We start from the raw sequence: 27,993 nt of genomic DNA, 5'->3' as shown, positions 1-27,993 counted from the left end.
TGATTCTTACACATGCTAAGTTACCTTTTGGCACTTTGTCTAGTACATATGAAAAGCCCATTTCCCAAAGAAACAGAATAACTTTAATTATGAGAATTTGAACCCTTGCAGTAGGACTTACAGTGATGGCAAATGATGTTTTGAGCAGAAGAGCCTTGGGCACTCTGTCAGACTCCCACTGGCAACATCCTATGAGCCTGCGCACACCATGGCTTAGGCTGAAGTTTGGAGGATGATAGTTTGGATATCTGTCTCCTCCACATCTCATGTTGAAATGCGATTCTCAATGTTGGAGATAGGGCCTGGTGGGAGATGTTTGGGTCATGGGGACAGATCCCTCTTTAATGCTAGGTGCCCTCCTCACAGTGGTAAGTGAGTTCTTGCTTAGTGTTTACATGAGTTCTAGTTGTTTAAAAGAGCATGTTATCTGCTCTGTTCCCCCAACCTCCATTCTTTTTCACTGTGTGATATGCCAGCTCACTCTTTGCCTTCTACCATGATTGTAAAGCTTCCTACGACCTTACCAGAAGCTGAGCAGATGCTTGTGCCATGCTTGCACAGCCTACAGAACGGTGAGCCAAATTAACCTCTTTTCTTTATAAATTACCCAGTCTCAGATATTCCTTTATAGCAACACAAACAGACTAACACAGAAAATTGATACCAGGAATGAGGTGTTGCTATAAAAATACTTGAGATTGTGGAAGTGGATTTGGAACTTGGGAATGGGCAGAAGCTGGAAGAGTTTGGAGAGCTGAGAAGAAAAGAGGAAGATGAGGGAAAGTTTGGAGCTTATTAGAAAGTGGTTCAATAGTTGTGACCAAAATGCTGATAGAAATATGGACAGTGATGACCCAGGCTGATGAAGTCTCAGATGGAAATGAGAAGGTTATTGAGAATTGGAGTGATGGTCACTCATGTTATGCAAGATGACTTATAGTTTCTGGCAGAACAAATTTCGAAGCAGCAAAGCATTCATGATGTGATGCGGCTGCTACTAACAACCTATGACCAGATATGGGGGCAAAGAAATGACTTAAAGTTGGAATTTATATTTAAAAGCGAAGTAAAGTATAAAAATTTGGAAAAGTCACAACGTGGCCACATAGTAGAGATGGAAAGAACATTTTCAAGAGAGGAGTACAAGCAGACTGTGGAGCAACAACTTACTAGAGAGATTTTACATAACTAAAAGGGATCCAAGTGCTAATATCCAATACAGAGAGAAAACGGCCCTGAAAGCATTTCAGAAATCTCCTACGCAGCCTCTCCCATTACAGGCCCAGAGGTGTAGGAGGGAAGAATAGTTTCAGCGGCCAGATCTGAGGCCCTGCTGCCCTCTGCAGCCCCAGGACACTGCTCCCAGGATCCCAGCCACTCCAGCTCTAATTGTGGCTCGGAGGGCCCCAGATACTACTCTAGTTGCTTCTCTGGAGGGCACAATCCTTAAGCCTTAACAGGTTTCACATGGTGTAAAACCCGTAGGCACATAGAATGCATGTGTGAAGCAGGCTTGGCAGCTTCCACCTAGATTTCAGAAGATGTATTGGAAAGGCTGGATGCCCAGCCAGAAACCTGTTGAAAAGGTGGATCCCCTGCAGAGAGACTCTACGAAGGCAGTGTGGAGGGAAAATAAGAGGTTGGTGTCCCCACACAGATGCCACACTGGGACACTCTCGAGATGAGCTCTGTGGGAAGGAGGCCACCATCCTCCAGACCCCAGAATGATTGAGCCATTTGCAGCTTGCATCCTGAGCCTGGAAGAGCTACAGACACTTAACCTCTGACCCATGAGAGCAACCTTGGTGGCTGCACCCTTCAAAGCCAGGGACAGGGCTGTCTAAGGCCTTGGGAGCCTACTTCTCACACCAGTATGCTCAGGACGTGAGACATGGAGTCAAAGATCTTTGTTTTGGAGCATTAAGTTTTAAGGGTCTGTTGCCCCTTTCTTTTGGCTGATTCCTCCCTTTTGGAATGGGAACGTCTACCCAATTTCTATGCCACCATTGTATCTTGGAAGTAAATAACTTGTTCTGATTTTTCAGGCTCATAAGTGAAAGGAACTTAGAGTCTATGATGAGACTTTGGACTTTTGAGTTGATGCTGGAATGAGTCAAGACCTTGGGGAACTATTGGGAAGGGTTGACTGTATTTTTTTATTGTGAGAAGGACATGAGATTTGAGGAGGCCATGGATGGAATGACATTTGGATATTTGCCCCCTCCAAATGTCATGTTGAAATGTGATCCCATATACCAAAGAATAAAGTTTCTGCTTCATCAGAAATCCTTGTGTTCAGTTAGTAGATGTCACAAAACAGGTTTTAATAGCATTTATGCCAGTATTCACTCCTTGTAGCAATGTATGAGAGGTTTAGTGGCCTCACATTCTTGCCTACATTAGATATTGGAAGGTCCCTTTTTAATTCTTTTTTCCACTTAGCCATTCCAGTTGGTATGATATGGATGTACTGTGAATTTAGCTTGCATTTTTCTGTTGACTAGTGATGCAGAGTGCATGTGTATGTGCCTAATGGTATTTGGATACCCTCTTTCATGAAGTCTCAATCTTTGGTATAATTTGTACTGATTTTTTTGAAGTTCTTTGTGCATATTGGAGACTGGGTTTATTTTTACCCCTTATTAATTACTTCTGATGAACAAAATTTTAGTAATGTTTGGTTTGTAAAAAATAATAACTAAAAAATAACAAAATGTGACCCCCAGTGTTGGAGGTGGGGCCTGGTGGGAGATGTTTGGGTTATTGGAGTAGATCCCTCATGAATGGCTTGGTGCCCTCTTCATGGTAACAAGTAGTTCTTGCTCTAAGTTCACAGAAGATCTGGTTGTTTAAAAAGAGCGTGGTACCTCCCCGCTTCTCTCTTGCTGCCTCTCATCATGTGATGTGCTGAGCATCCCTTTGCTTTCCTTTATGATAGAAGATTCCTGGGGCCTTACCAGAAGCCAAGCAGATGCTAGCACCATGCTTGAACAGCCTGCAGAGCCATGAGCCAAATAAACCTCTTTTCTTCTTAAAGTACAAAGCCTCAGGCATTCCTTCATAGCACCACAAATGGAACTAACACAATGGGTTGCAGAGATGGGTTCTCCAGCAGCAGCTTAGCATGATTTGGAGTTTTACTGAGTGTCTTCAGGTTGTTCACCGCAGAAGAGCAGGTGTACAGCCAGCCTGGCCTGCTCTGCAGCCACTTGGAATAACGCCTGTTGGCTCTTCATACCTGCCAAGGTAGCCAGTACAGAGGCAAACTCTGACTTTGCAGTGACATTTTAATTCACCCAAAAAGGTCAGCTTCTCTAAAGAAAACACATATGTTACAGAGGGCCTTTTTTTTTTCTTTTCTTTTCAGAGTTACTGAGGGCTCATTCAAGAATAACAGGAGCCCCAGACTTCAGATAAACAAAAGGTTTTGTCACTCTAGACACAGATTCAGTTTTCTGCCTCCTACTAGTAAGCCCATTTATATCAAAACAAATGAGAAACTTAATCTCAGTACTTTGTAAAGAAGCCTTTTTTCTTTTGGCCTTGGATTTGGTCTGCTGTGCATGTTCTTTTTAAATGGCACTGTTTAATAATGTTTATATTGCCTTTGACCTTTCACTGACTGTTGCAGTTCAGTTCCAAGATGTGATTTCAAACCCAGTATTTGTAGGCTGCCCCCCTCTCCTTTGAGACTACTAACTTCCTCTTCTTAGACAGTCTAATTCTCTTTCCAACCATCTTAATCAGTTCTACTGGGTAAGAAAGGGGCCTGCGGGTTGTAGGTGGGAGTCGCGGTAGTAATAGTTTGTATACTTCTAATGTTAAATCTTCAGAACAACCTGAGGAAGCAAAAGCTATGATTATGTATTCCTAAATCAGCTAAAGTACTTTCCCCAAATTAGCCCTCAGAAAATAGTGCATTACCTTATATTTGAGTCTTTACAAAGACTACCCTATCATAGGGATTACAACATTTGAAACCACAAAGTAGTTTAAGCAGTTGTCCCAACGTTATGCACATTATGCACATGGACGGCCGTGATACAAGATTGCCTAATATTCAGGCATTTATGATATTGTTTCCATTTTGCAGGTGAGGAAATTGAGACTTGGAGAAGTTAAATAATTTGCCCAAGGTCATACAGCTAGTAAATGATACAGCCTGGATTGAAACCAAAGCATAGTATCTTATTTCCATATCCTTATTATTAATCTTCTTGAAATTATTTCTTCTGCCTTTAAAAAGTTTTCAATCTATGGAATCATTCCTTTTTTTTCCCCTTCCCTATTATTAAAGTTCCATTCTAAGAATAGAGAAGAGCAGACAATGTATAAACATTCAGTTTGGAACCATGCTTTTATGCATAGCACTAGGAGGGTCTCGTCCAGTTTACCTTCCAAGACAAAGTGGCGCAGGGTTCTCTTTGCCTCATCTTGGGCAGATGACCACCCTGCCTCTCTTTGCTGTTGATGGAGAGTTCACTGCTTCCTGGGTCAGTCCCTTACTTTGGCGGACAGCTCTGGTTGTGAGGAATTCTTCCTGACCACGAAGTCTTTATTTGTCATCCCTGTCCTCCCTTCCCCTCCCTTTCTTCTTTTCCCCCTTCTCCCTCCTTTACCTTCCCTATAAGCATTTTATTTTAGAATAACTTTAGATTACAAAAAAGTTCCCAAGATAGTACAGAGAATTTCTATATATTCTTCACCTTATTGTTAGAATCTTGTATTTCTATGATACATTTATCAAATATAAGAAACTAACATGGGTACATTAACTATAAACTCCAGATATGATTCAGATTGGATTAATGTTCCCCCAAAGTCCTTTTTCTATCTGAAGAGCCCATCCAGGATATGACAATTACATTTAGTAGTTAGATTTTTTTTTTTAGCTTCAACTGGCATGTGACAGTTTTTGGGTCTCTCCTTATTATTCATGATCTTCATAGTTTTGAGGAGTACTGACCAGGCATTTTGTAGAATGTTGTTCAGTGGGAATTTGTCTGATGTTTTTGTCATGGTTACTAGTTTTGGGGGAAGAATACTGGAAAGGTGAAGTACTGTTCTCATCAAATCACATTAGGGAAGATGGTGTCATCTTAGGGACATGAGAGCAATATGTCTTATCACTGATTATGCTAAGGTAAAGATACTCCTTCACTCTCCCTTCCAAAAATACTCTATTTTTTAAGAAGCAGGTCATTACATGCAGCCCATATTCAAGGGATAGGGAGAATTCAGCTCCATCTCCTGAAGGTGGAAGCATCTACATGGGTTATTTGGAATTCCTTAAGGAAGATTTGTCTCTTCTCCTACATTTATATTTATTAATCCAATCACTCATTTATATCAATATAGACCGATGTATATTTATTGTGTACTTTGGGTTAAAATCAAATACTACTTTATTTATTTTGTGGTTCACATTGTTCCAGCTTTGGTCACTGGGAAGTCTTACATTTGGCTTCTGTATCCTTTTGACAGGTGGTTATCATTTTGGTTTGTTTCCACTTTATTGCTTTTTGAAAAGATCTTTCAGACTCATCTTGAATTTTCCCTTCTCCATCCCTAGCATCATTTCTTTAAGGATTCCTGGTTCCTTTTATTGGAGAATGATATTAGAAAGTAAGATCTGGCCACTGGGTATGCTCATTGCTACTGAGACAGCACTACTTCTCAGTGGACAGAGTAGGAAATACATGTGTGCATGCCAGCCCATGTTACATGCATGTCTGCAATTATTTCTGGATTTGTCCATCTGTATCCACAATAAAGCTTTTCTCTTTTCAGCATTAAAAATTTTTTTTTATCGAGACGGGGTCTTGCTCTGTTGTCTAGGCTAGAGTGCAGTGGCACAATCATAGCTCACTGCAGCCCCAAACTTCTGAGTTCAAGCGATCCTTCTACCTCAGCCTCTGGAGTAGCTGGGACTTCAGGCACATGCCACCATGCTCAGCTAATTTTTTATTTTATGTAGAGACAGGAGTCTTGCTATTTTGCCCAGGCTGGTCTCAAACTCCTGGCCTCAAGTGATCCTCCCTTATTGGCCTCCCAAAGTACTGGAATTATAGGTGTGAGCCACCACAACTGGCCTTTTTTGGCCTTTTTTGGGTTAAGTATCCAGCAGTGAGAGTATGAATTGCTGCCTTCACAACAATGGCAAAGTTTTTTTTTTTTTTTTTTTTTTTTTTAAAGGCGGTGGGTGAGGAAGGAAAAATGGAGATCTGGGCATAACATGACTTATTGCCCAGCCAGCCTCTGGTCAGATCATGTCAGCTTAGAAAGAAGAGATCCTGAGAAGTTAAGGAGTTAGAGGAACAATCAGTGTTGGAATCTAGCTTTTTTGAAATAGAATCTCTTTATTTCCATCATCTCCCCTGGTTCTTATGACTGGTCAGTATTCCTGACTTTGTATTCAGTTCAGTTGTTGAATACTTGGGATGCATTAAACAGATTTAGAATGTAATTTTAGAAATGGGTATGTACAACAGAATTCTGATAGGGTATCACTAATGAGGAATTTTGTTCTCTAGCACATATTATAGACCAATGACTTGAAAATGAAGCTCTGAAGGCCAGATGTTAGTGAATGAATCTTTACAAATGATCGTGGTGATTATTCTATTCTGTTTTATAACTATATAAACTTTTTATAACTATATTTTAGAAAATCCATTTGCTCTGGGGAGAGACCCAGAGGGCTCCTATAGGATAGATGTTTTATGTGTACACCTGGTGTCTAGAAATGGGATATAAAGCAATGAAGGAATCTGTTTATTGTCATCCAAGGAGTTAGTGATTGAGTAAACAAACAGCAAAAATGAAAGCTGCAGCCTTCATGACCTTCTTTTATCAGGCCAACCACAGGACTCTTTTCTTTTAAATTACTTTTGGCAACTTATAAAGCAAAGAAACACTTGAGGGTTCCTCTAGAGCAAGTTTGTCCAACCCACAGTCCACGGGCTGCACATGGTCCAGGATAGCTTTGAATGCAGCAGCCCAACAGGAATTCATAAACTCTCTTAAAACATTATGAAATTGTTTTGCAATTTTTTTTTTTGTAGCTTGTCAGCTTTCGTTAGTGGTTGTGTATTTTATGTGTGGCTCAAGACAGTTATTCTTCTTCCAGTGTGGCCTAGGGAAGCCAAAAGTTTAGACACTCCTGCTCTAAAGAGACTCCTGAAGCTATGGGGAAGTCCTAGCGTGTCTTCAAAACTTTTGGTCCCCTGATCCTTTGGAAGCATGTGTGTGTTTACACTTGGTAAACTGTGTCTTGTCCACCATGTGACAGTAAAATCTCCGTTCTGTTCTTTTCCATTTTTACGTTATTCATTCCAAGGACTGAGCATTTTATTTTTGTATAGTACATTGTGAACATCCAGGATTTTTAGTGGAAATAAATGGTAACACCTGCTTTTTGTATATGAAATATAATTATGAACCTTCACCTTGAGATGATCTGTCCAAATTTTTCCAGGTGTGGAGATGACTTGACTTGAAAAGCTCATTTTGGGTAACCATTTCAGCACAGAACAACATTCAGCTGTTTGCTGTTAACTTTCCCTTCAAAAAAGGAGGAGTTTCTATTGGTATTTCTTTATTCTAATATTTCCTTTTACCATGGCTTTTCCTATGTAATCTAGTGCACATTCACACACACAGGCACATATCCTAAAGTGGGTTTCCTTTCCTGCTTTATTTTTCTTCATAGCACTTACCACTCTAATATACTACAGTACTCCCTGCTGATCTGCATGGGATGCATTTCAAGACCCAAGACCACCAGTAGATGCCTGAAACTGTGCATAGTCCTGAATCCTATATATACTATGTTTTTCTTTTTGCATAGCTATGATAAAGTTTAATTTGTCATAATAAGAGGCACAATAAGAGACTAACAATAACTAATAAAAATTAGAACAGTTATACTATAATAAAAGTTATGGGAATGTGAACTCTCTCTCTCTCTTTCTCTCTCTCAAAATAACTTATTGTATGTAATATTTTTGGACCCAGGTAAGTGAAACCATGGAAAGCAAAACCACGGATAAGGGTGGACTACTGTTTATGTTTTGCTTCTTTTGTTTTTTAGTTGTTTTCTCTAACTAGAATGTAAATTCTATGAAAGCAGGGAATTTGTTTTGTTCACTGCTGCATTCCTAGACTAATACCTAGAACATAGTAGGTGCTCAATGAATGCTTCTGAATGAATAATGTAAGTTGCAAGTTGTGTTAATTTGACCCCTGATTTGAATGTAAATACAAATTGTGGAGTTGTCTTATAGGGTTATTTTATATTTTAAGAGGAATTAAATCATATTATTTAAGATGAGTCCTGTATTCACCAAAAATCTCAGAATTTATGATAGAAATATGTATAGTTTCTGGGAACTTACACACTTACTCCAGTACTACAGTGCTATTATCACATTCAAAGAATTTTGAAGTTCTCTGCTAAGTATCACTCAAGAAGTTGTGGAAGAGCTAAAGGCAATTTTAATAAAAAAAATTTAATGTGAGTTACCTACTGACTCACTCAAAGAAATTTTGAATCCTGAGTGACATTACACAGTTTGATCCCATATTTTATTTGCCAGATTTAGCAGAAATTAACTTTTTATTGTTATGAGAAAGAATGCTAATATTTGCTGATATAGAGACTATTAAAAAGAATATGCTGCAAAATCTGAGGTGATTCCTTTGTAGTGTCAGCTTTCATTTGGATGTAGATTCTGCCATGTTTTTTTGTTGTTGTTGTTAAATAATATTATGTTACATATATACTATTTTCCTTAAAATTTATTTGATATCATCTTACAAATATACTATTTTTCTTTAAAATTTAAAAGTATCTGATGTACTTGCAGTTTTTTCTTTAAAATTAATGGACTCTATTTGTTTAAGTGATATTAAGATGATATAATGGAACCTACAACTTGACTAGCCATTTTACAAATTAGGACTTTCAAAACAAAAACTCGAATGCCAAACTTCTTGTAGTATTCTCTTCAGGACAGGAAACACACAAATAAAAGGCAATGTGGGGCGAGCACAGTGGTTCACACCTGTAATTCTAGCACTTTGGGAAGCTAAAGCAGGCAGATCATGATGTCAGGAGATCGAGACCATCTTGGCCACCATGGTGAAACCTCATCTCTACTAAAAATACAAAAAATTAGCTGAGCATGGTGATGCATGCCTGTAGTCCCAGCTACTTGGGAGGCTGAGGCAGGAGAATCACTTGAACCCAGGAGGGGGAGGTTGCAGTGAGCCGAGATCACACCACTGCACTCCTGCCTGGCCACAGAGCAAGACTCCGCCTCAAAAAAAAAAAAAAAAAAACAGTGATGCAGTCAGTAAATATCATATATAGACTTATGTGCAAGCTATCTGTAGACTAATATGGCGCATAAATTATGTCTTTGTAGAAGATTGACATATGTTCATTTCACTTTTTATTTCAGAGCATTGGGGAATCAGCAATGTCTGTGGTGTTAAATCAGCTGTTGCCCATGATTAAGCCTGTAACCCAGAGAACCAATGAGGACTACAGTCCTGAGGAACTGCTGATCCTTCTCGTATATATTTATTCTGTCACTGAAGAGCTCACAGCAGCCAAAGACCTGGGTGAAGCAGAAGAAAAAGTCAAGAAAGCTTTGGCTCAGGTCTTTTGTGAGGAATCTGAATTGTCACCTTTGCTGCAAAAAATCACAGGTGAGTGTCCAAACATCACTGATATACAAAACAAGTTTAAAAATAAGCACTGTTTTGGGAAGAGGAGGTAATTGTCTTCATCGGAGTTGTTTGGAATTTCATGAGACCTGAAGGATGCCAGCCAGCCTATAGCAATGATCCCCAACATTTTGGGCACCAAAGGCAGCAGTCGGGGGATGGGGTGGAGGTGCATGATTTCATGATGAAACTGTTCTGCTTCAGATCATCGGGCATTAGTTAGAGTCTCATAAGGAGCATACAACCTAGATCCCTTACATGTGCAGTTCACAGTAGGCTTCACACTCCTATGAGAATCTAATGCTGCCACTGATCTGACAGGAGACGGAGCTCAGGTGGTAATGCTTGCTCGCCCACTGCTCGCCTCCTGTTGTGCAGCCCCGTTCCTAACAGGCCACAGGCCCTACCTGTCTGCAGCCTGGGTTGGAGACCCCTGGTCTATAGGATTAGAAGTTTCTACTGCAGTATTTTCCTGCAATGGCATGGTAGTGACATGACCTCCCTTCTAATTGCTTGTCAGAATTAATATTCCTTAGAGCCAAGACCTTGTTAAAGTAGCAAAATACAGAGCATATTATCTGTAAGGAAAAAAAATATAGTACATCCTATTCAAAGAGTTTCTGTTGATATGTTCTCTGTGAGATTGTCATTTCAAACTTTAAAAACTGTTTCTTTGAGATGTTACACAATATTATAAGATTGGAAATTGCCATTTTCAGGAGTAGTGTAATATATGTACATATACATTCCATATATAAATATATAAGTTGTACATTTATATATTATTTATTCTTTAATACATTTATATATAAATGTATATAAATTCTAATTTCCAGTGAATATATATATCTGTATACATATACACATGCACACACACGTCTGTATATATGACATATATATATTTATATACACACACCTATGACATATATGCACATATATATAACAGGGGTGTGTGTGTGTGTGTGTGTGTGTGTGTGTGTGTGTGTATATGTGTGTATTTTTTTTAATTACATAGAGACTGGGTCTCACTATGTTGTTCAGGCTGGTCTCAAACTCCTGGGCTCAAGCAGTCCTCTCCCTTTGGCCTCCCAAAATGCTGAGATTACAAGTGTGAACCATCATGCCCAGACTTATATTTTGACTTATTTTATTTTATTTTGAATTTGAATTAATTGGTATTATACAGAATAATACCTAATTATCCCAGTAAAGTAGGTTCTGCTAATTTTAGGGAAATATAATTGAACGTTATAAAATCTAACTGCTTTCACTTCCAGTAATAACTGCAATATAACTCATGAAGGCAATCATGTTATTTTGTATCAAATTCAATATTATTATTTATATTTTGTGTAAAGCAAATTTCCATGAGTATGGATTGAACCTATGTCTATCTGAAAGTAAGAAGTTATTAGAAGTTCTGTGTAAAACATGAGTGCTTAAAAAATGTACCAAATTTCCGTTCATTTGCTGGTATGTGCGTGTGTGTGTGTGTGTGTGTGTGTGTGTGTGTCTGTGTGGTGTGTGTGTGTGTTTAGGTGTATGAAAACCTCTCCATTCAGGAAGCTGCAGCTGAGACAGTTTATATATCCTCCATCTTTTCCTCTTGTCCTCTGCTGGGCCTCTCTGAAAAGAGTGTCTGGACTTCTCAGGAACAGGTTGTGCAGCTATAAACATCAGTCTCCCATGCATGTGAACTTCACTTTGTGCACACTGCTGACCTTTCTTATGATTGGTTATGGAAAATGAAACTCTGACAAGATGGAAATTGAATGAAGTTTCCACAGAAATGAAACATTTTCTTGCTTAGCATAAAACCTGTTTGCCAACTTAAAATCCATTTGAGAAAAACTTGCGGAATTTGTTGCCATTTCATTAAGTGTAACACTGTATGTGATTCTGTGTTTGTTTGGCCATAGATAAATATCAACTTAGAAAGTTTTAATATGATTTATATAATGCTTAGAAGAGTGCTAGGTTTCAAAGTACATTTGAATGCTAGGAGAATTTAATGAAAAGTTATTCCTAAGAAGCATAATTTCAGAAACAGGTAACAAGAGGACATGTTTTAACCAAGGTTATTTGGATAGCTTTTTTTCACATTCATATGTTGCTATGGTACTTTTGGAACTGAAATCATGCTGTAAGAATATTCATTTGATATTGACTCACGGTGTTCATTGGCCAAGCACTTCATTTTATAATTAGTTTCTCTATTTATGGTTGCTTAGGATGTTACATTTTCTTGCTTTTAAAATACTTCTGTGCATTCATACTAATATTAACAAAATTTGTAAACTCAGAGATTAAAGATTAAAAATAAGAATATGTGGAAATTTTAGTGTATTTTTAAATTTTTAGTACACATTGCTAAGTATACATTGCTGCCTGGTTAAGCTTTGGATATACACTTTAAACAGGGTAAAGAAGATGTGTTACTTAAATTTGACATATGTGAACTTTCCACTAGAACACACACACACACACACACACACACACACACACATTTTTCAGCCTTTGTGAAGACCAAAAGGACTTTATTTCTGGAGATAGACTTTTACTTGGCCATTATAGACATACCCCTTACTAAGTATGTCAGGAAACCAAATGTCCTTAAAAGAAGGGTTTATGTTTTCGGTTAGCTGCTGAAATGACTATTGATTTACGTCTCAGGATAAAAAGTAATAGCATGGTATTGGGACAGTGGTGACTCTGACTCAGTCTTGTAGAGTAGAAAAGGATATTCCAGTACGTATTGGAAGAATTTGAATTGCTTTCCAAATGTGCTTTGTGTGTGGTGAAACTAGGGTAGCCTGGCTTTTACAGTGAACTTGCCTACAGTTTGCTGTTGGCAAGTTGGCATAAGGTGTTGCGCTCACGTTATTCCAACGTATAGTTTTGGCTTTCTTGTTACCGAGTGGCAAAATTTATTTTATGCCTCGTGCACATTTTGCAGTTGATGAAAATTTGGTTAAAAAGAATTATTGAAAATAAGCAATTGATTAAAAATTGAATAACAGTTCAACTTTTTATATAGTACTTTAGTTTTACTGGTTTGGATAATCCTGAAAGACACAGTTCTGAACACCAATTTGGAATTTGATATCTGAAAGATCAAAATCCCTAAAGCCTAAGTTCCTAACATCTAAAATCCTGAAAATTACAAACACAGAATAGCTGCATCCTGTTTGGTGGAATTATCTTGTTATTGTCTTGATTTGGAAATTAAGTATGGTTTAAGAAGATGTGCATGGTTGCCAAACTGACAAGGTGTGGACTTGTGGACTTAATTTTAGTTGTCAACTTGATTGTATTAAAGAATACCTAGAAATCTGGTGAGACGTTATTTTGGGTGTGTCTGTGAAGGTGTTTCCAGAGGAAATTAGTGTGTGAGCCTGAGTTGATTAGGTGGGAAGATCTGCCCTTCCGTGCTGGTGGCCACCATCCAAACAGCTGGGGCCAGGATAGAACTATAGTAGTACAGAAGGCAAACTGGTCTCTCTCTGAGAACTGGGACAGACTTTTCTTTTGCTGCCTTGGACAACAGAACTCCAGGCTTGCTGGACTTTAGACTCCAGAACTTACAACCACTGATCCCCAGAGTCCTGAGGCTTCTTCAGCCTGAGCCATGTTAAAAGAGTTCTAACTCATTTAATGATTTTTTTTTTTTTGTAAACTTGACTAAATGAAAGTACATTATCACAACATTGACTTTGTGTGTAAGCATCGTGCGTGTATATAAAAACATTGCAACTTCCTTGATAAATGAAGAGGTGTCCTTTTTGTACATCTGTACCTGTGAAAGACAGAATTTCTTGAAATCTTGGCTCTTGTGGGTGGTGACTCATTGTGTATTTGGTTTGTTTCCTCTCTTAGCCATCATGGTTTTTGATCTATCTTGTTAAAAGACATAGGTTGTTTATCATTTTAAATTCAGATGAATGCATTTACATAAAGCTGGCTGCACATGATTACCAACTAGAGGATATATGTGTGTATACATTTCCCTTTTTGACTCTTTTTCTCTGTAAATACAGCTCTTCTCATCTTAACTATTTTACCCCCATGACTGTCATTAGTGTACCTGAGTGTTTATGCTTTTAAAAATACATATTAATGTTGCCTGTTTTATTGTGTAAAGTGGCTTATGGAGTGTTCTGTCATGTTGTTTCTCAAATAAATCACCTTTTAAAAATGTAAATATCTTTAAAGATTTAAAAAAAAAATTTCCAGAATTATATTTTTAGGATTTTGATCTTTTAGGATTGCAGTTTTTAGGATTTTAGCTTTAGGGATTCTGATCTTTTAGCATTTCAACATTCAGGATTAAGGAGTTCAGGACTGCTTCTTTTGGGAACATGATGGGCTACTCTGCATTACTATCTTAACTGCTGACAGGATCAAGATAGTAGCCGTTTTTGCATACTAAAAATTTGAGTGTGCTGTCATCACCCAACAGATAAACAGTAGAGCCCGAAACTGAGCCCATGTATTCTGGATCTGCAGCCCATGTCTTTAAACGTGATATTCTAAACCTGCCACAAGCCCACCTCTGTAACCATTTCATGTATTGTATTCTGTAACTCATGTTTGCTTACATAGAACATTTTGTGCCATGCATGCTCAGCCATCCCATTATGTTCCTATTCTCTGAACAGAGAATTAATATCCAGATTAATATTTTAGATAGTGCCTGTGCTTTTTAATGTGTCTATATTAGCTACTTATAGGATCTTGCCATACCTCCCTATTTTTATGCATGTATCCTCTTTGTTTCTGCATTGTTATAAAGAAATTAAAGTGTTATTTCTAACCATTGAGATCTATTGGTTGTCCAGCATTCTAAAACAAGGGTAGGAAACTTAAATTCTGTTTAGTTCAATAATATGTCTTGATAGTGATTGCCCTGTGGATTAAAATTTATACTGTTTTTTATCTCTTAAATATGTGGTTTACTTTTGACAGTTTCTTTCATTTCTTTATATTGTTCCCTTGTATGGAAAGGCAATAAGAAACTCTAACAAAATGAAGCAAAACAAAACAAAAACTTAAGCATATTCAATGGCAGCATACTATTTTATTTCTACTCTGTTCTCTTTTTAATAGGTACTTTTGGGGAGATTTCTAGAGTGGTGGGCAAAAACTCACTTTTCTACTCACACAAAATAACAAGGGTTGGCTCTCTGCTTTTTGAGGGTAGGGAGCTGTAAAAAGAAAATTGTACAGCCAAATATGTTGATTAGTGTTATGCTTTCTCAGTCCTGCTAAGTTCAAAGAGAGTATCAGGTTCCACATACGTTAGTGTTTGCATGGCAGTCACAAGAGAAAACAAAGAAAACTGTTTGAATTTTCTTCAGAGAGTGAAATCAAAACACTATTTTTAAAGATCTGTGTAAACTTGGAATGTCATTATATAGAGAGGTGTATCAAAAAAAGCATAATGTTTGGATGTAGAAATTCTTGATTTGAAAGTCTGGGCTCTGCTGTTTTTCAGCAGTGAGTGTTGGTGGGCAAATCACCCATCCTTAAACCTTGATATAAACATAACTGCCCAATTGACCATTCATGATTTTGCTGAGAATCAAATGATGTTATGAATATTAGCTAATGTTTGGTCCATCTAGTATTATAAATAGGTTATTTTTCTCCCACCACTGTTATTATTTTGGTAGCATCTAGCTGTCATATAGGGCAGTGCTTCCCCATGCTTTTCTCATCATGTAACAATGAGAATATTTGCATAGTAGATTGAGGTAAGTGGACGAGATCTCGTGATCAAAGGAAAGCAGCCCTGGGGGCTCTGGCCAGTCTGGGTGCTACCCAGTTGACCTGTGGACTGAAGCAAAGCAGCAGCTTGGCACACCTGACCTGTTAGCACCAAACCAGTGCTGTAGGGGATATTGGTCAGAAAGCTCTGAATCAGGAAACAAAGGAAAACAAAACTTTAAAATTATTTTTGACACACAAAACTACTTTGGAAAAATTTCTTTTGCTAAACATGTTTTGTTATTACTCATTGATTTACTCACATTATTACTCATTGATTTTCCCTGTTTTTCTATAGTATCATTTAAGTCCAGATCAACAACGGCTTCATCTGTTTAGGTTTAGTGTAAAGCTGGAGAATGAATGACTCAAAAATGCAGTGGTTCATTACAGAGGCATGATAATACCCTAAGAACCATAATTTACACTTATCAAACTCTTATTTTAATGTTGATAATTTGGTATTATCAATTACTGTATCTTTACATACATTAGGATACTCAGATGTATGCAGAGAAAAATTTGCCATGTTAGCATAACAACTCAGGTTGATTTTTCTAAGCAAGAAGTCCAGGCAGAATTCTGCCCTTTCTGACTTCCTTCTTCACTGTCTTGGGTGTCGTTTTTATTATCATTTTCACGAGCTGGGCGCCTCTCCTCCTGGGAGAAGCGTCTATGCTTTGGAAAAGAAGTGAGGAAGAATGAAGGTAAAAGGCATATACTAGCTGAGTCTGTCCTTTTTTATTAGGAAAACAATAGCTTTCTTGAAAACCCCACTCAGAAGTCTTGCATTCTTGGCTAGATCTGGGTTTCATGGCAACCTCTGGCTGCAAAAGAATCTGATGAGCGTATATTTTAACTGGGTGTATATTTGTCATAAACAAATAAGCATTCTGTTAGAAGATAGAAGGTGAGAATGTACATTAGGTAGGAAACTTGTATTTGCTACAATTATAGACTTCTCTGACAGAGGAAATTCTAAGAGAAGATACTGTGAGTTGGAGTGATGCCCAGTGTTTTAATATTAGAGTTATGGTATTAACATTTTTATAGTATATACTGAAATAATGATCTATTGAGTGCTGGTATCACTGGGCTTATATCACAGACATTCTCCGATTATCAATATCTATTGACCACATTTACGTACCTAGCATTAGTGTAAGCTCTCTAAGTATTGAAATCCTGGGACAGTGGTAATACAATGCAGAAGCTCTGAGCACAGGATTTGGAGTCAAGTGGGTCTGGGTTCTGGTTTTGACTCTGTCTCTTAGTAGTTGTGTGCTCATTTTCATAACCTTGCATGTCTAATAAGTATATCCTAGATATATGAATTAAGTGAAATATATCTGTAATACTAACTTCTTTTTGGGAGAATTTATTTGCAAATACACTAATAGTTTTTCAAACATGGTTTGGGACAGAAAATATGGTATTGTGTCTAAATCTGGAAATGGTAGAGTTAGTTTTCACTATGTTTTCAGGTTTTTCATGGATTTCTTTCCTTTAATCCATCAAAGTATACTTTTTGGTAGTTTTGTGGATGCCTGGGTTTTTATAGTAGATAAAAGGACTCAAGGCACAGTATTACTGTGTTTTATTGATGGAAATGTTCTCAGCAATCATCTAGTCTATTCACTTTGCTAGTGAGGATATCAAAGTTAATTGAGGCCACAAAAGATTTGACTTGCCTCAAATCACCGATCATAGCCTGTTCAATGAGGGGATAGGACTAGGGTTAGTGGCTCCCAGTTCCCAGTCCAGAATTCCTTTTGCTAGACCAGTGATTCTCAACCTTTGACTCATGAATCCCTGGGAAAACATAAGGCTTAGTGCAAAGATTCACTGCTTCATGAATGCTTTATGTATTATCCATGAACTAAATATTACTCTTCACATATAGATATACAAATATTTATAGATACAGTTGTAATTTATAAAAAAATAAGTTTATTTAAAGATAGTGCTGAAGTTACAGAATTTTTTCCATTTTTCAGTTAACAGATACTAAAAGCATAATTATAGTGTGTCTTCATACTTTCAGAATGGTTGAAACCATGGGTTAGCACAATAGTCTCAAACTCAGATATTTACAGGGGCTAGCAAGAAATATAAATAAGTAAAGAAGGTTAGGTTTTGGAAAAACAACAGTGAAAATGCAATGATAAAAGGCAGGGATATACAATCTTACAAAAAGGGGCAATAGGGAGTGGTGGAGACTGTGTCAAACTGGAACTCCTCTTATTTTTGCCAGGGAAGCATGAGTCTGATATTGCCACTCTCTCAAGAAGCCAGGAATCTGGATTTTTAAAAATTTGAAATCACCAAAGTTTAAGAAATTGGCTTATTTTGCAAAATATTACATGAATCAAAGAAATCTTATTGGAGGACAGAATTCAGCTTGTAGACAAACTTACAATTTCCAATCTTTATACTAGAGCACTGGTCTTAGGCATTGATTACAGAGGAATGCTTTTGAATCTCTAACTCTAGAAATTACTAGAAATCTAAAAGATTTCCAGATGGATAAAATGACGCACTGTACTTTTATCAGAAGGCAAGGGAAAGTACCCAGTGGTCTTCTTTTTTGACTACTTTTAACTAAAACAAAAAAATTAAAATTGTTTACATTTTAATCTGACTTAAATTTACTAGTGATGTAGAATAGGTTTTTCTTTCAAATAGATTCTATAAAGTTAGCATTTAGGTGGAAGCAGACTTCTCATAGAACTCTGTCTATTGAACAGAAAAGGCTGAGAGGCAGTTTTGGGTTCAGTATAAGGCAGAATCTCTGGAAACTAAAGCCAGCCAGGAAGTCTAATTTAGTCTATGAGCAAAGCTTCCTGCCATGAGGATCTGACAGTTGTACGTTGGTAGGAATTGTGTTAATTGAGTTCTAGGACTTTAAGAAACTAGAATGTGAAAAGTAAGTTTTATGAAAGGTGCACAGCTCTCCTCATGTTCTGTTCAAGATGGTATTTTTTCCAGCTACATCTATGTCTGTGCTTCCTTTGCTATTTAATTCCCAAAACTTTGACATAAAATAATGGTATAGAGACTCCTGTTACTCTAATTAGAATAATCAAAAGCTTCACCTTGATTTTCATAAAATGTATAGATTACTTTTATAGTGGACCATGCTTTTTAAAAATTATCTTCAACTTTTTAAAAGTTTCTATTTTAGGAGTTTTCTAAATTTTTTCTTCTCTATTTTTCTTGCCTGTCCATTACCTTGTTTAAGATCAACCATGTATAACAAATTAGGAAAGACAGGTCTGGTTTAAAAGGCACTGTTCTTTTTTAAAATTTTATTTTGTTGTAATAAGAACACTTGACACGAGATCTACCCTCTTAACAGTTTTAAAGTGGACAGTACAGTATTGTCAACCATAGATACCATGTTACAGAGCAGAATAAGTAGAGTAAGTCCTACTCTTTCATCTTGTCCTCCATTGATTAGCAAACAACTCCCCAGTTCCCCTCTCCCCAGCCCTGGCCAGCCATCATTCCACTCTTTCATTCTATGAATTTGCCTATACCTCATATAAATGGAATCACACAGTATGTGTACTTCTGTGACTGGCTTCTTTCACTTAGTGTAATGTCCTCAAGGTTCATCCATGTTGCCTCCTATTACAGAATTTTCTTCTTTTTTAAGGTTGAATAATATTCCATTGTTTCAAAGAGTTATTAGCTTTCTGGTATGCACTGCAACACTATTCATAATAGTCAAGATATGGAAACAACCTAAATGTTCATTGACAGACAAATGGAGAGCAGTATTCTTAAGAACACTGGGAAGGTAAGCATAGTCTAGTGAGCTCTCATTTGGGGTTCTCCTGCATTCCCCACTAGAAATCTAACAGAGCAGAGTCTCATCAACTGTGAATGATAGAGGAGTAGAGTACTTGTTTTTCTCTGGGTTGTGGAAGGCAGCTCATGGTACTGCCTTCAGCTCTAGTTTCCAAAGGAAAGCACGTATATACTCTTACCCATAGTCAAACAAGGCCACATTCTACAACCAGCAGTAAAAATTGATTTGCAATGATTTGTTTATGTTATCTCTCCTCTTTGGAAAAGTTTGGGTAGATGTGGACCATATAAAATTATTATTGCTATTCATGGCTACCACTTAATTATAAAAGCTTTCATCTCTGTTAGCACAAGTCATTGACATTTTGTTTATTATGTTTGAGAAGTTATGTCTTTCAAACAAAGTATTTTTCATACTTAGCCAAGTAATTTCTCTAGCCTTGTAGAAAGTGAGTCTTCTTTATTACACATGAAGTACTTCCAAACAGAGAATTGTAAAAGATGAGGCACCAATAAGACTTTTTTCCCCTTGTGTCTCCTTTACTGTCTCCTCTGCATTCTTCTTTCATCCCACAGTTTCCCCTCAGTAATTTATCAAATTTCAGGATATGTAGAGCTGCATATTTCTGCTTCTCAGGACACTATTTCAATTGAAAAGCAGTTTTCAAAATTTCAAAAATCTTTTCCTTGAGAAATTGTCCCTTAAACCTTGAGCATACCTCCCGGCTTGGTGATGACAAGGATGTTGCAATGCTAACTGGAGGAATGATTCTACATGTCCGTCACCAGCTTTCATGTCACCTACACTTGAATGAAAATTCTAGCTCATTACAGTGAGTGAGAGTATGCAAAACAATGACTGTCATATTTCTCCGCTCAGCTAAAGGAAAACTTCAGGAGGTAGGAAACACTCATTTCAGAAAGGATTTTGCCTAAACTCTTATATCTAATTTAAATATTCTCATTTGTTGTGCTATGCCTCTATTAGACTTTTCCATTACAGAATGCACCTTCATTTCTAGTGTTTCAGGTTTGTTATTTCAGAGCTGCCAAAACAAAACAAAACAAAAAACAGCATTAAATACTCGTTTTCTATTGTGGTTTGCAAGGCTGTTTGGTATAATATGGTCTATTTTTCCTCTTGATTTCTAAGATTTCTGCTGGAAACTCTGATGAAGAACATATGTCTGCCAAAATCACTCCCAGGAGAAATGTTGGAACCGTTACATTTAGTTTCACTATCCAACATATTAAAATAGTTACCCACAGCACATATGATTAAACACTGTATTAAGTGAAGTTGTTTAGTATATATTTAAAATATATCACAAGCTGTATAGAAAGATACTTAGAGCTTCCTATTGAGGCAGCTAACTAGTTATGTAATTTTGCTGACATATTAAAGGATCACTACAAATTACCTTCTCAAGTACTTAATTTTTCCATGCCACATCATAAAAATGGTTATTCTTATCTGAGACACTGGAATGAATCTTCTTGCACTGATATTAAATGTGTACAAATTCATGACACACACTGTCCATGTCACCAATTTTTATGACAATACTGGCAGTAATAATTGTGTTTGTAATTACACAATGAATTGTTTAAGAGATCATCTATTACTGATTCTTGTTAACAATACATTAGATATGAGATATATTTTTCAATCATGAAAGAGAAGAGATGGAATGCATGGAACACAAGAATACTTTTCTTGAATACATAGCTATGGATCAAACTGGAGAGATGATGTGATGTGACTGAAAAGAGCACAGCAGGGAGGAGGCCTAATTTGCACTTGAAGTCTGCCCTCAGGTATGTAACCTGCAAGTCACTCAGCTCACTGCAGACTCAGTATCCTCATCATAAAATGAGAATCTTGCTTTAGACAAATCTAAGATCTCTTCTTCCTCTGCCATTCTATGTTTCTAACTTCACATGCTTTTTATTTTTGTCTGAATCAATGTACTCCCTCATCCACTTCCAAATCAGCTCTTCCTCAGAACTATCTGTCTTTTTCAGGGCCACACCGTCATCTCAGGAAGGAAGCAATGGAATCATTGACTCACCTTCGCCCCCATGGTAGTCAGCAACTCCCTGTAGCCCATTTCTGTTTCCTTTGTTATGCTATTCACATCTCTTCAAAGATGCCTCTTTATTCCCAGACATCCATTGGCCCATGGCCTTCTCTTTGACATCCCTGACTCCATGCATACCCACTTATTCGTCCTGCATACTGATCCCAGGCAACATTCATAAATTTAATTTTATATTTTAATGCCTTTAAGCTTTTTTCTCTATTATTAAAGTCATAAATTCTCATTGTAGAAAATTTGGAATCATAAAGATCAAGGTAGAATCCACATATAAATTTCATTGTTGATGACTGCCTTTTTCCTTTTGTTTCTGCTGAATCAGTCATTTTATGCTTAATGATTTAAAATCAGAGCACTTGGATTATGATAGTTATTAATTCTTATACATTTTGCTAATATGTTTTTCTGGTTGGTGTTTGCCTTTTATATTTGCCTAAATGAGAAGTCCATAGATAGAGCCATATTTAGGAGAGAGTTGGGGAAGGAGCCCAACAGTGTGATCAGTATTCTCTGCATCTTCTAAGATTTTCTTCCTTTTAGTTATTGGCCTCATCCTTTCCTATCACAATTGCCTCTGTGTAACCCCTCATCACCCCCAGCCACTTTTGGTTTATGTCATTCTAGAATAGCAACCCATGAAAAAAGAGGGTTTTTTTCTTCCAGAGGTTATAGCTGAGTCCCAGGAAAGGAAGCTGATTGACCTTCAGTCACTTGCCAGAGGGTTGGGGTACTCTTTGGCCAAACCAAGTCATGTGGCCATAACTGTGTGTGTGTAGAGGGTGAGGGGAGGTGGAGGAAGGGATTTGAAATGCTCAGTGTATTAGTACTGCGATTGGCAGTCCCACAATTGCCACTCAGATTGAGAGTTGGAGTGATTTCACAAAGGAAAGGATTCCAATATACAAAAACTAGATATGTCTACCATAAGAACATTCATTAATAAACCAGGTTTATGTATCTATATTCTAAAAATAGTGGTATCTTATCTTCTCTCACAGTAAATTTAATATTTTACTTATAAATAGATGAAAATGTCACTGACACCTGAACAATTGCTTCAAGATTTTTGTATGTCTAACAATAATTGTATGGAATTTTCTCTAGTATCTTAAAAACAGCTTCAAAGCAACTATTGACTAAAATAATTCTTAGAACTCTTAGCTACTTTCACCATATGATTGCCCTTCTACTCTCAAGTAGTGGTAATTGTGCCTGTCTGTGTGGCTGTGAAATTATATACAATTCTGTAAATATAAGCTTTAGAAGGGCAGGGATTGTCATGTGAATGAAATTTACATCTCCCTTTATGTTTATAATTTCTTTTACAATAGATTATTTACAATTGGATTTTTCCTGTTTGCAGAAGTCATACTTTTCAGTTTAGAATACAAAGATCTTTTAGTTCTTTTTAAAAATTTTTTTATAAATTTATGGGATACAAGTCTAATTTTGTTACATGGATATACAGAATTATATAGTGGTGAAGTCAGGTTTTTTAGTGTGATCTTTTGCTCTTTGATAAACACAGAATAAAATTTAAAATAATTTATAAACCCAGTACCCAGAGAAAACCACTGTTAGTATTTTGATCTATATTTGGCACAAGGTCTATTGGTAAATAGAAAGTCTGATCTCATATATTCTTTCCAGGTGAAGGTATCAGGTGGCATTTTGTTTTACATGTCTTTTGCAGTTGGTATATTAAGGTCATAGTGCCTAGAATAATGAAGGCATGGATATATTGTCAACATAAAGATATTAAAACTAACATTGGAAAGGAAGTTTTTGAAAATGTTGGTGCTGAATTTATGTCCAACATTCTAGGAGACATTATTGCATAAAAGTAAATTTACCCTTAATTAGAATGTAAAAAGGATCCTCTAATTTCAAAATGAGGTTCATTAGGATCTTGAATGTGAGGAAAACATTTAGGTACAACCATTTCAGCCTAAAATTGTAGCAGAAAAAATATAAAAAGAGATGCAACAGGCTCTAGGCTTTGACTTACCTTATTTTATGATGTGAGAATGGAAGATTAGCATTTTTAAAGCCAGAAGGAGAATGTATGTGTGCAACCATGCTGATACTGATTTGTATTTTAAAACTTAGTTTTAAATGTAACCAGGAATGTAATTCCCATAGAAGCCTGACATTTTCTGCCTTCATGTGCTGCCTGTTTATTCTGTCCTTAGCACCTGGACTCAATTGGTCCCAAATGGAATGATAATTTTCACTGAAGTGTTTATAAAATCAAGCCCCTTTCTCCATTTTTTTCTTTTCATTTTTTTTAAACACAAGATATACGCCTGAACTTTCCTGCCCGGCTCTTGAGTTGTTGCCAACCCGACAGAGAGCCAACTGGCAGAGAAAACTGATGTGGTGCAGGTTTCATTAGCAATTTACATTTCCCAACATGCAAAATGCTTTAGGGTTTTAATTTTTGAAGCTGTTTTAAAGCCAAATTATACTGTAAAATGACTAAACTCTTTATTTCCTTATTTGTGTTGTGGTAGTTAAGAAAAACAGTGAAATCTGTACTGTTCTTTTCACATAGTGATGTAGAATTTGAGGGTGCTTTTCCATACAAATCACTACCTTGCAAGGAATTCAATCTTTGGCCAAATGTGTTCTTCATAGTTAAAATGTGATTGGATACATCCTAACTGGGAATGCACAGCCTTTCTGCAAAAACACAGAAACAGTGCACCATGTAAACAATAACACTGTAGTTACGTTCATAGCATTTTGGCCATCTCTTTCATGGATAAGAAGTGAAGCACATATTTCCATATATTTTTAAAATGTAGAATGCTTTAAATTTTGTTCCCAGAAGCAGATTTCAAGGCACCAATTTATTCTGTAATTGTATCTTTATTATTTTTTTAAACTTTAATCTCTTGCTTACCATTCCCCTTCACCCTTCCTCCCTTCCTAACCTTGCAGCTCTCTGAAAGAACTCAGAAAACATGCACATACTATATCTTATAACTGGTCACCTTGGGAGTCTGCATATTATATTCTTGATTATTTCAAGTTGTTCTCCTTGGAAACGCAGAAGCCCAGACAAAATGACATCATTTGAGATGAATACATGCCTTTTATTTTAGAAATGAACATTTAATGGCTTTTGACTTTGGGGTGATGATAGCATTTCAGAGCAGCAGCCCTTCCAGATATTAGAATGGAAGTGTTGAAGCTGTTATATATCAGGCCAGCTATACACAGAGTTTAGACCAGAACAAAAGCCATCAGGATATATTTGTTGGAATATTTTGATGGAGTATTTGCAAATAAAAATCCAACTATCAAATTCTTAATTACTTCCTTGTTGATATTATCTTTACAATTCTTTCTTGAGCCAATTTATGTCTAAATTTATTTTAATGTCAGAAGTGAAAACAATTCTGGGAACATGCATATATTGGATTTTGTATTGGCTTTGTTTTTTAGGACATGGTTCTTGTTTTGCAGTTTGATGGTGAAAAAATCAGTATTTTGCTTAAAATAACAGAATAGCAAAAATGCACATGATTGGGCTAACAAAAAAAAGAATCTAGGTTATTACTCTCCAGGGTAGGGAGGAGGTAGAAACGGTTACCAAATAGTGTGCTACACCCACCATGTCGTCTGTGTCGGGACCAAAGTGACACACCCTCCACACTGGACTTTTCAGAGCAGCAGCAGGTCATTTTTCCATGGCCAGTTTCTTACTCTGGAGGCCATTTTCTTCTTTCATTTCCTTTGTCCCAGATACAGGTCTTGCAGTTCCTTAAATGTATTTTACTGCCTGACACTCTTAAGTTTTTGCAAGAGCAGTTCTCTCCAAATGATTCCCCAGCCCAGCCCAGGTAACCTTTTCTGAACTCAGCTCAGGCAGCAACTCCTGAGGTTCAGCCTTCTCTGACCCTCCGGACCAGCTCAATGCCTCCCAACCCCATTGTGTGTTATAAAGTGAGCATAGTTTGTTACATATTTGTGTGTTACTTTGATTAGTGTCCACCTTCCCTCCAGGATCATAAACCCTATGAGTTTTGCTCAACATTGTATCTCAAGCACCAATTGTGCTCTGGGGCATATAGAAGAGTCCTAATAAATATTTATTGCATGAATGAAGGAATAAGAAGCTGATTGCCTTTCAGAGTTTCCTCCGACACTGCCTAACAGAGCAAATATGTTGCAAGTTTACCAGATGAACTTATCTTTGGAGAATAAGTAGAAGGTTTGGTTGAAGAAGGAAATGGAACATCAAAGGAAACCATGAGTTTTGAATGAAAGTTTTTAAATCTCATTGTTTGAAATTAGTTAAGAAAATATTTCATGAAATGAAAACAAATCATATCAGCTGTTGGTGGAACTGTTGCTTTGTGTTTTAATATTTTTACATGACCAGATTTTTAAATTCTGGAGTTTGGGGTTAAATTAGCTGTTTCTTTCTCTATTTCTTCGTTTTTTTTCATCTTTATTGCTTTTCTCTTCTTTCCTTTTGTCTCCTCATCTTGTTTTCCTGGTCAGGTACTGAACACTCCATTCAGCCAACAAATGGAATGCAAAATGTTTTTTTAAAGCCCATCTTTTAATCCTCTGATCCTCTGAAAGTTCTTTCCAACCTGATAATTATGGGGGTGAAACAGGCCAAATAATTTTTTGGGAGGAACTCAGGAAGAAAGAGGAATGCTTTCTGCCACGAAGGTGATTCTTGGGGATCCTGCTTTCCCTGCAGGCGTGGCTCATCCACACAGCTTGTACTCTGTAGTTAGGTGGGCAAATTATTTGTCCCACGTGTGAGGGACCTACAAGGTACCAGTTGTATGAAGGAAGGTAAATTCCATGTGTACACCATCATTTAAAAACAGGTTTGAGGATGGGTGCGGTGGTTCACACCTGTAATACTAGCACTTTGGGAAGCCGAGGCGGGCAGATCACTTGAGGCCAGAAGTTGGAGGCCAGCCTGGCCAACATGGCAAAACCATACCTTTACGAAAAATACAGAAATTATCTTGGTATGGTGGCACATGCCTGTAATCCCAGCCACTTAGGAAGCTGAGGCAAGAGAATTACTTGAACCCAGGAGGCGGAGGTTGCAGTGGGCCGAGATCACGCACTGCACTCCAGCCTGGATGACAGAGCAAGACTCTGTCTCAAACAAACAAACAAAAAACAGTGTGGTGTAACAACACACTGTTTAAAATCTGCCATTTTAAAGTGGCAAAAGTGGCTGTTCTTTTACCTTCTTTCTCTCCTTTCAACCGATTATTATGGAAGAACAACTGTGCATGTAAGGTGGTACTGGCAAAGCGTCAGTAGTAGAGCAGGCAAGGTGTGCGTTGCCATGGAGCTTACTTTTAAGGGGAAAGTGTCTCTCAATGATGCCACAGATATCCCTTCGTTTTAGCTTAGTCTCTCTGGTTTTCCCTTGAACCCCCTCAGCCTGGTTCGCTTTCCTTCGTCCTTCATGGAAGAAGTGCCTGTCAGTATTATCCAGCTGCAGCCTCTATGCTAACGTTCCTTGACACATCTCTCAGCCAGCTTCTGTAGTCCTTTCTGGATGCACTCCTAAACCCTTCCCAACCTGGATGGAACCATCACTCCCAAAACGTTTTCTAAAACAGCTTCTATTTGCACGATATCTGCCTCCTCCCTTTAGTGATCAGGCCCTAAACCCTGCCAGTCAGTCATGAAATTGGCAGTCCTAAATTACAGCGTCCTATTGGGTCGTCTTTCATCATAATGGAGGAACTAAGAATATATAATGTTTAATATGAAGTGGCAAGAGTGTATTTGCTCCCAGCCCGAAGCATCTGTTTGCCTGTGTAGACAACTCTGGGCCCTGCCGTCAGGCGTGTGTGCCCATTGACAGAAACATGAGCGTGTGTCCCAGCTTCTGAGCTTAGCTACTCGTCAGAGGAAGCTGACTGGCTTATCTGAGCATTTGCTGCCTTTTTTCCTACATACAGGGGAATATCTGATAAATTTATGTTGACTGGGATAAATGGAAAAATTTCAAAATGCTAGTAAAGGAGAATAAGAAAGAAAAGCTTTAGGTCAAGATAAATGATATGTTACTCTTATTATAACCAAAATGATCTTCTTATCTGACATGTTGTAATATGCTGGAAGAAGAAGATTCCTTCTGTATTCTCTCCTCAGGATTTAAATAATTTTAGTCCATCTCTATCATAAGTTATTTTCCAACTGTACTATATTTTAATACCATTTCCTATGCCTAAAATAAATTCCCTGCTCCCCATTTTTACCTATAACACTCTCACTCATTCTCTAAGATGCAACTTATATGTCACTGCCTTTATTATTCCTTCCCTAACCATCCCAGCTCAAAATGACCCCTGTGCCTCAGTATTGATTTGTGTGAATCCTATGGGCTTATATTTGTATTGCCACATAGGATTGAAATTTGTACACCTGTGTTCCGTCTCCCTAGGTGATCTTGGGCAAATCACTTAACCTCTCTTGACTTCTGTTACTCCATCTCTGAGATGGGGATATAGTAGTACGTATCTCATGGGATTGCTGAATACAGTTATTATTGTTGTTTGTTTTCTCCTCTATTAATTAAGTTCCTGAG

At 37.4% G+C, this 27,993-nt stretch overlaps 1 protein-coding gene across 2 annotated transcripts in view; it reads left to right on the top strand.

Moving 5' to 3' along the window:
- SCFD2 (sec1 family domain containing 2) overlaps positions 1 to 27,993 on the top strand; it is a 430,823-nt gene that overhangs the window by 174,203 nt on the left and 228,627 nt on the right. For both annotated transcript variants that reach the window (XM_032274167.1, XM_032274166.1), the window contains exon 5: positions 9,465 to 9,714. In XM_032274167.1, coding sequence (XP_032130058.1) covers positions 9,465 to 9,714 — 250 coding nt within the window. The remainder of the gene's footprint in view (positions 1 to 9,464; positions 9,715 to 27,993) is intronic.

This window comes from Sapajus apella, unplaced genomic scaffold (assembly GCF_009761245.1).
Source record: "Sapajus apella isolate SASKATOON/1434 unplaced genomic scaffold, GSC_monkey_1.0 scaffold5, whole genome shotgun sequence".
NCBI lineage: Eukaryota > Metazoa > Chordata > Mammalia > Primates > Cebidae > Sapajus > Sapajus apella.
The sequence above is the reverse complement of the archived record's forward strand: the minus strand, read 5'-3'. Positions and strand labels throughout refer to the sequence as shown.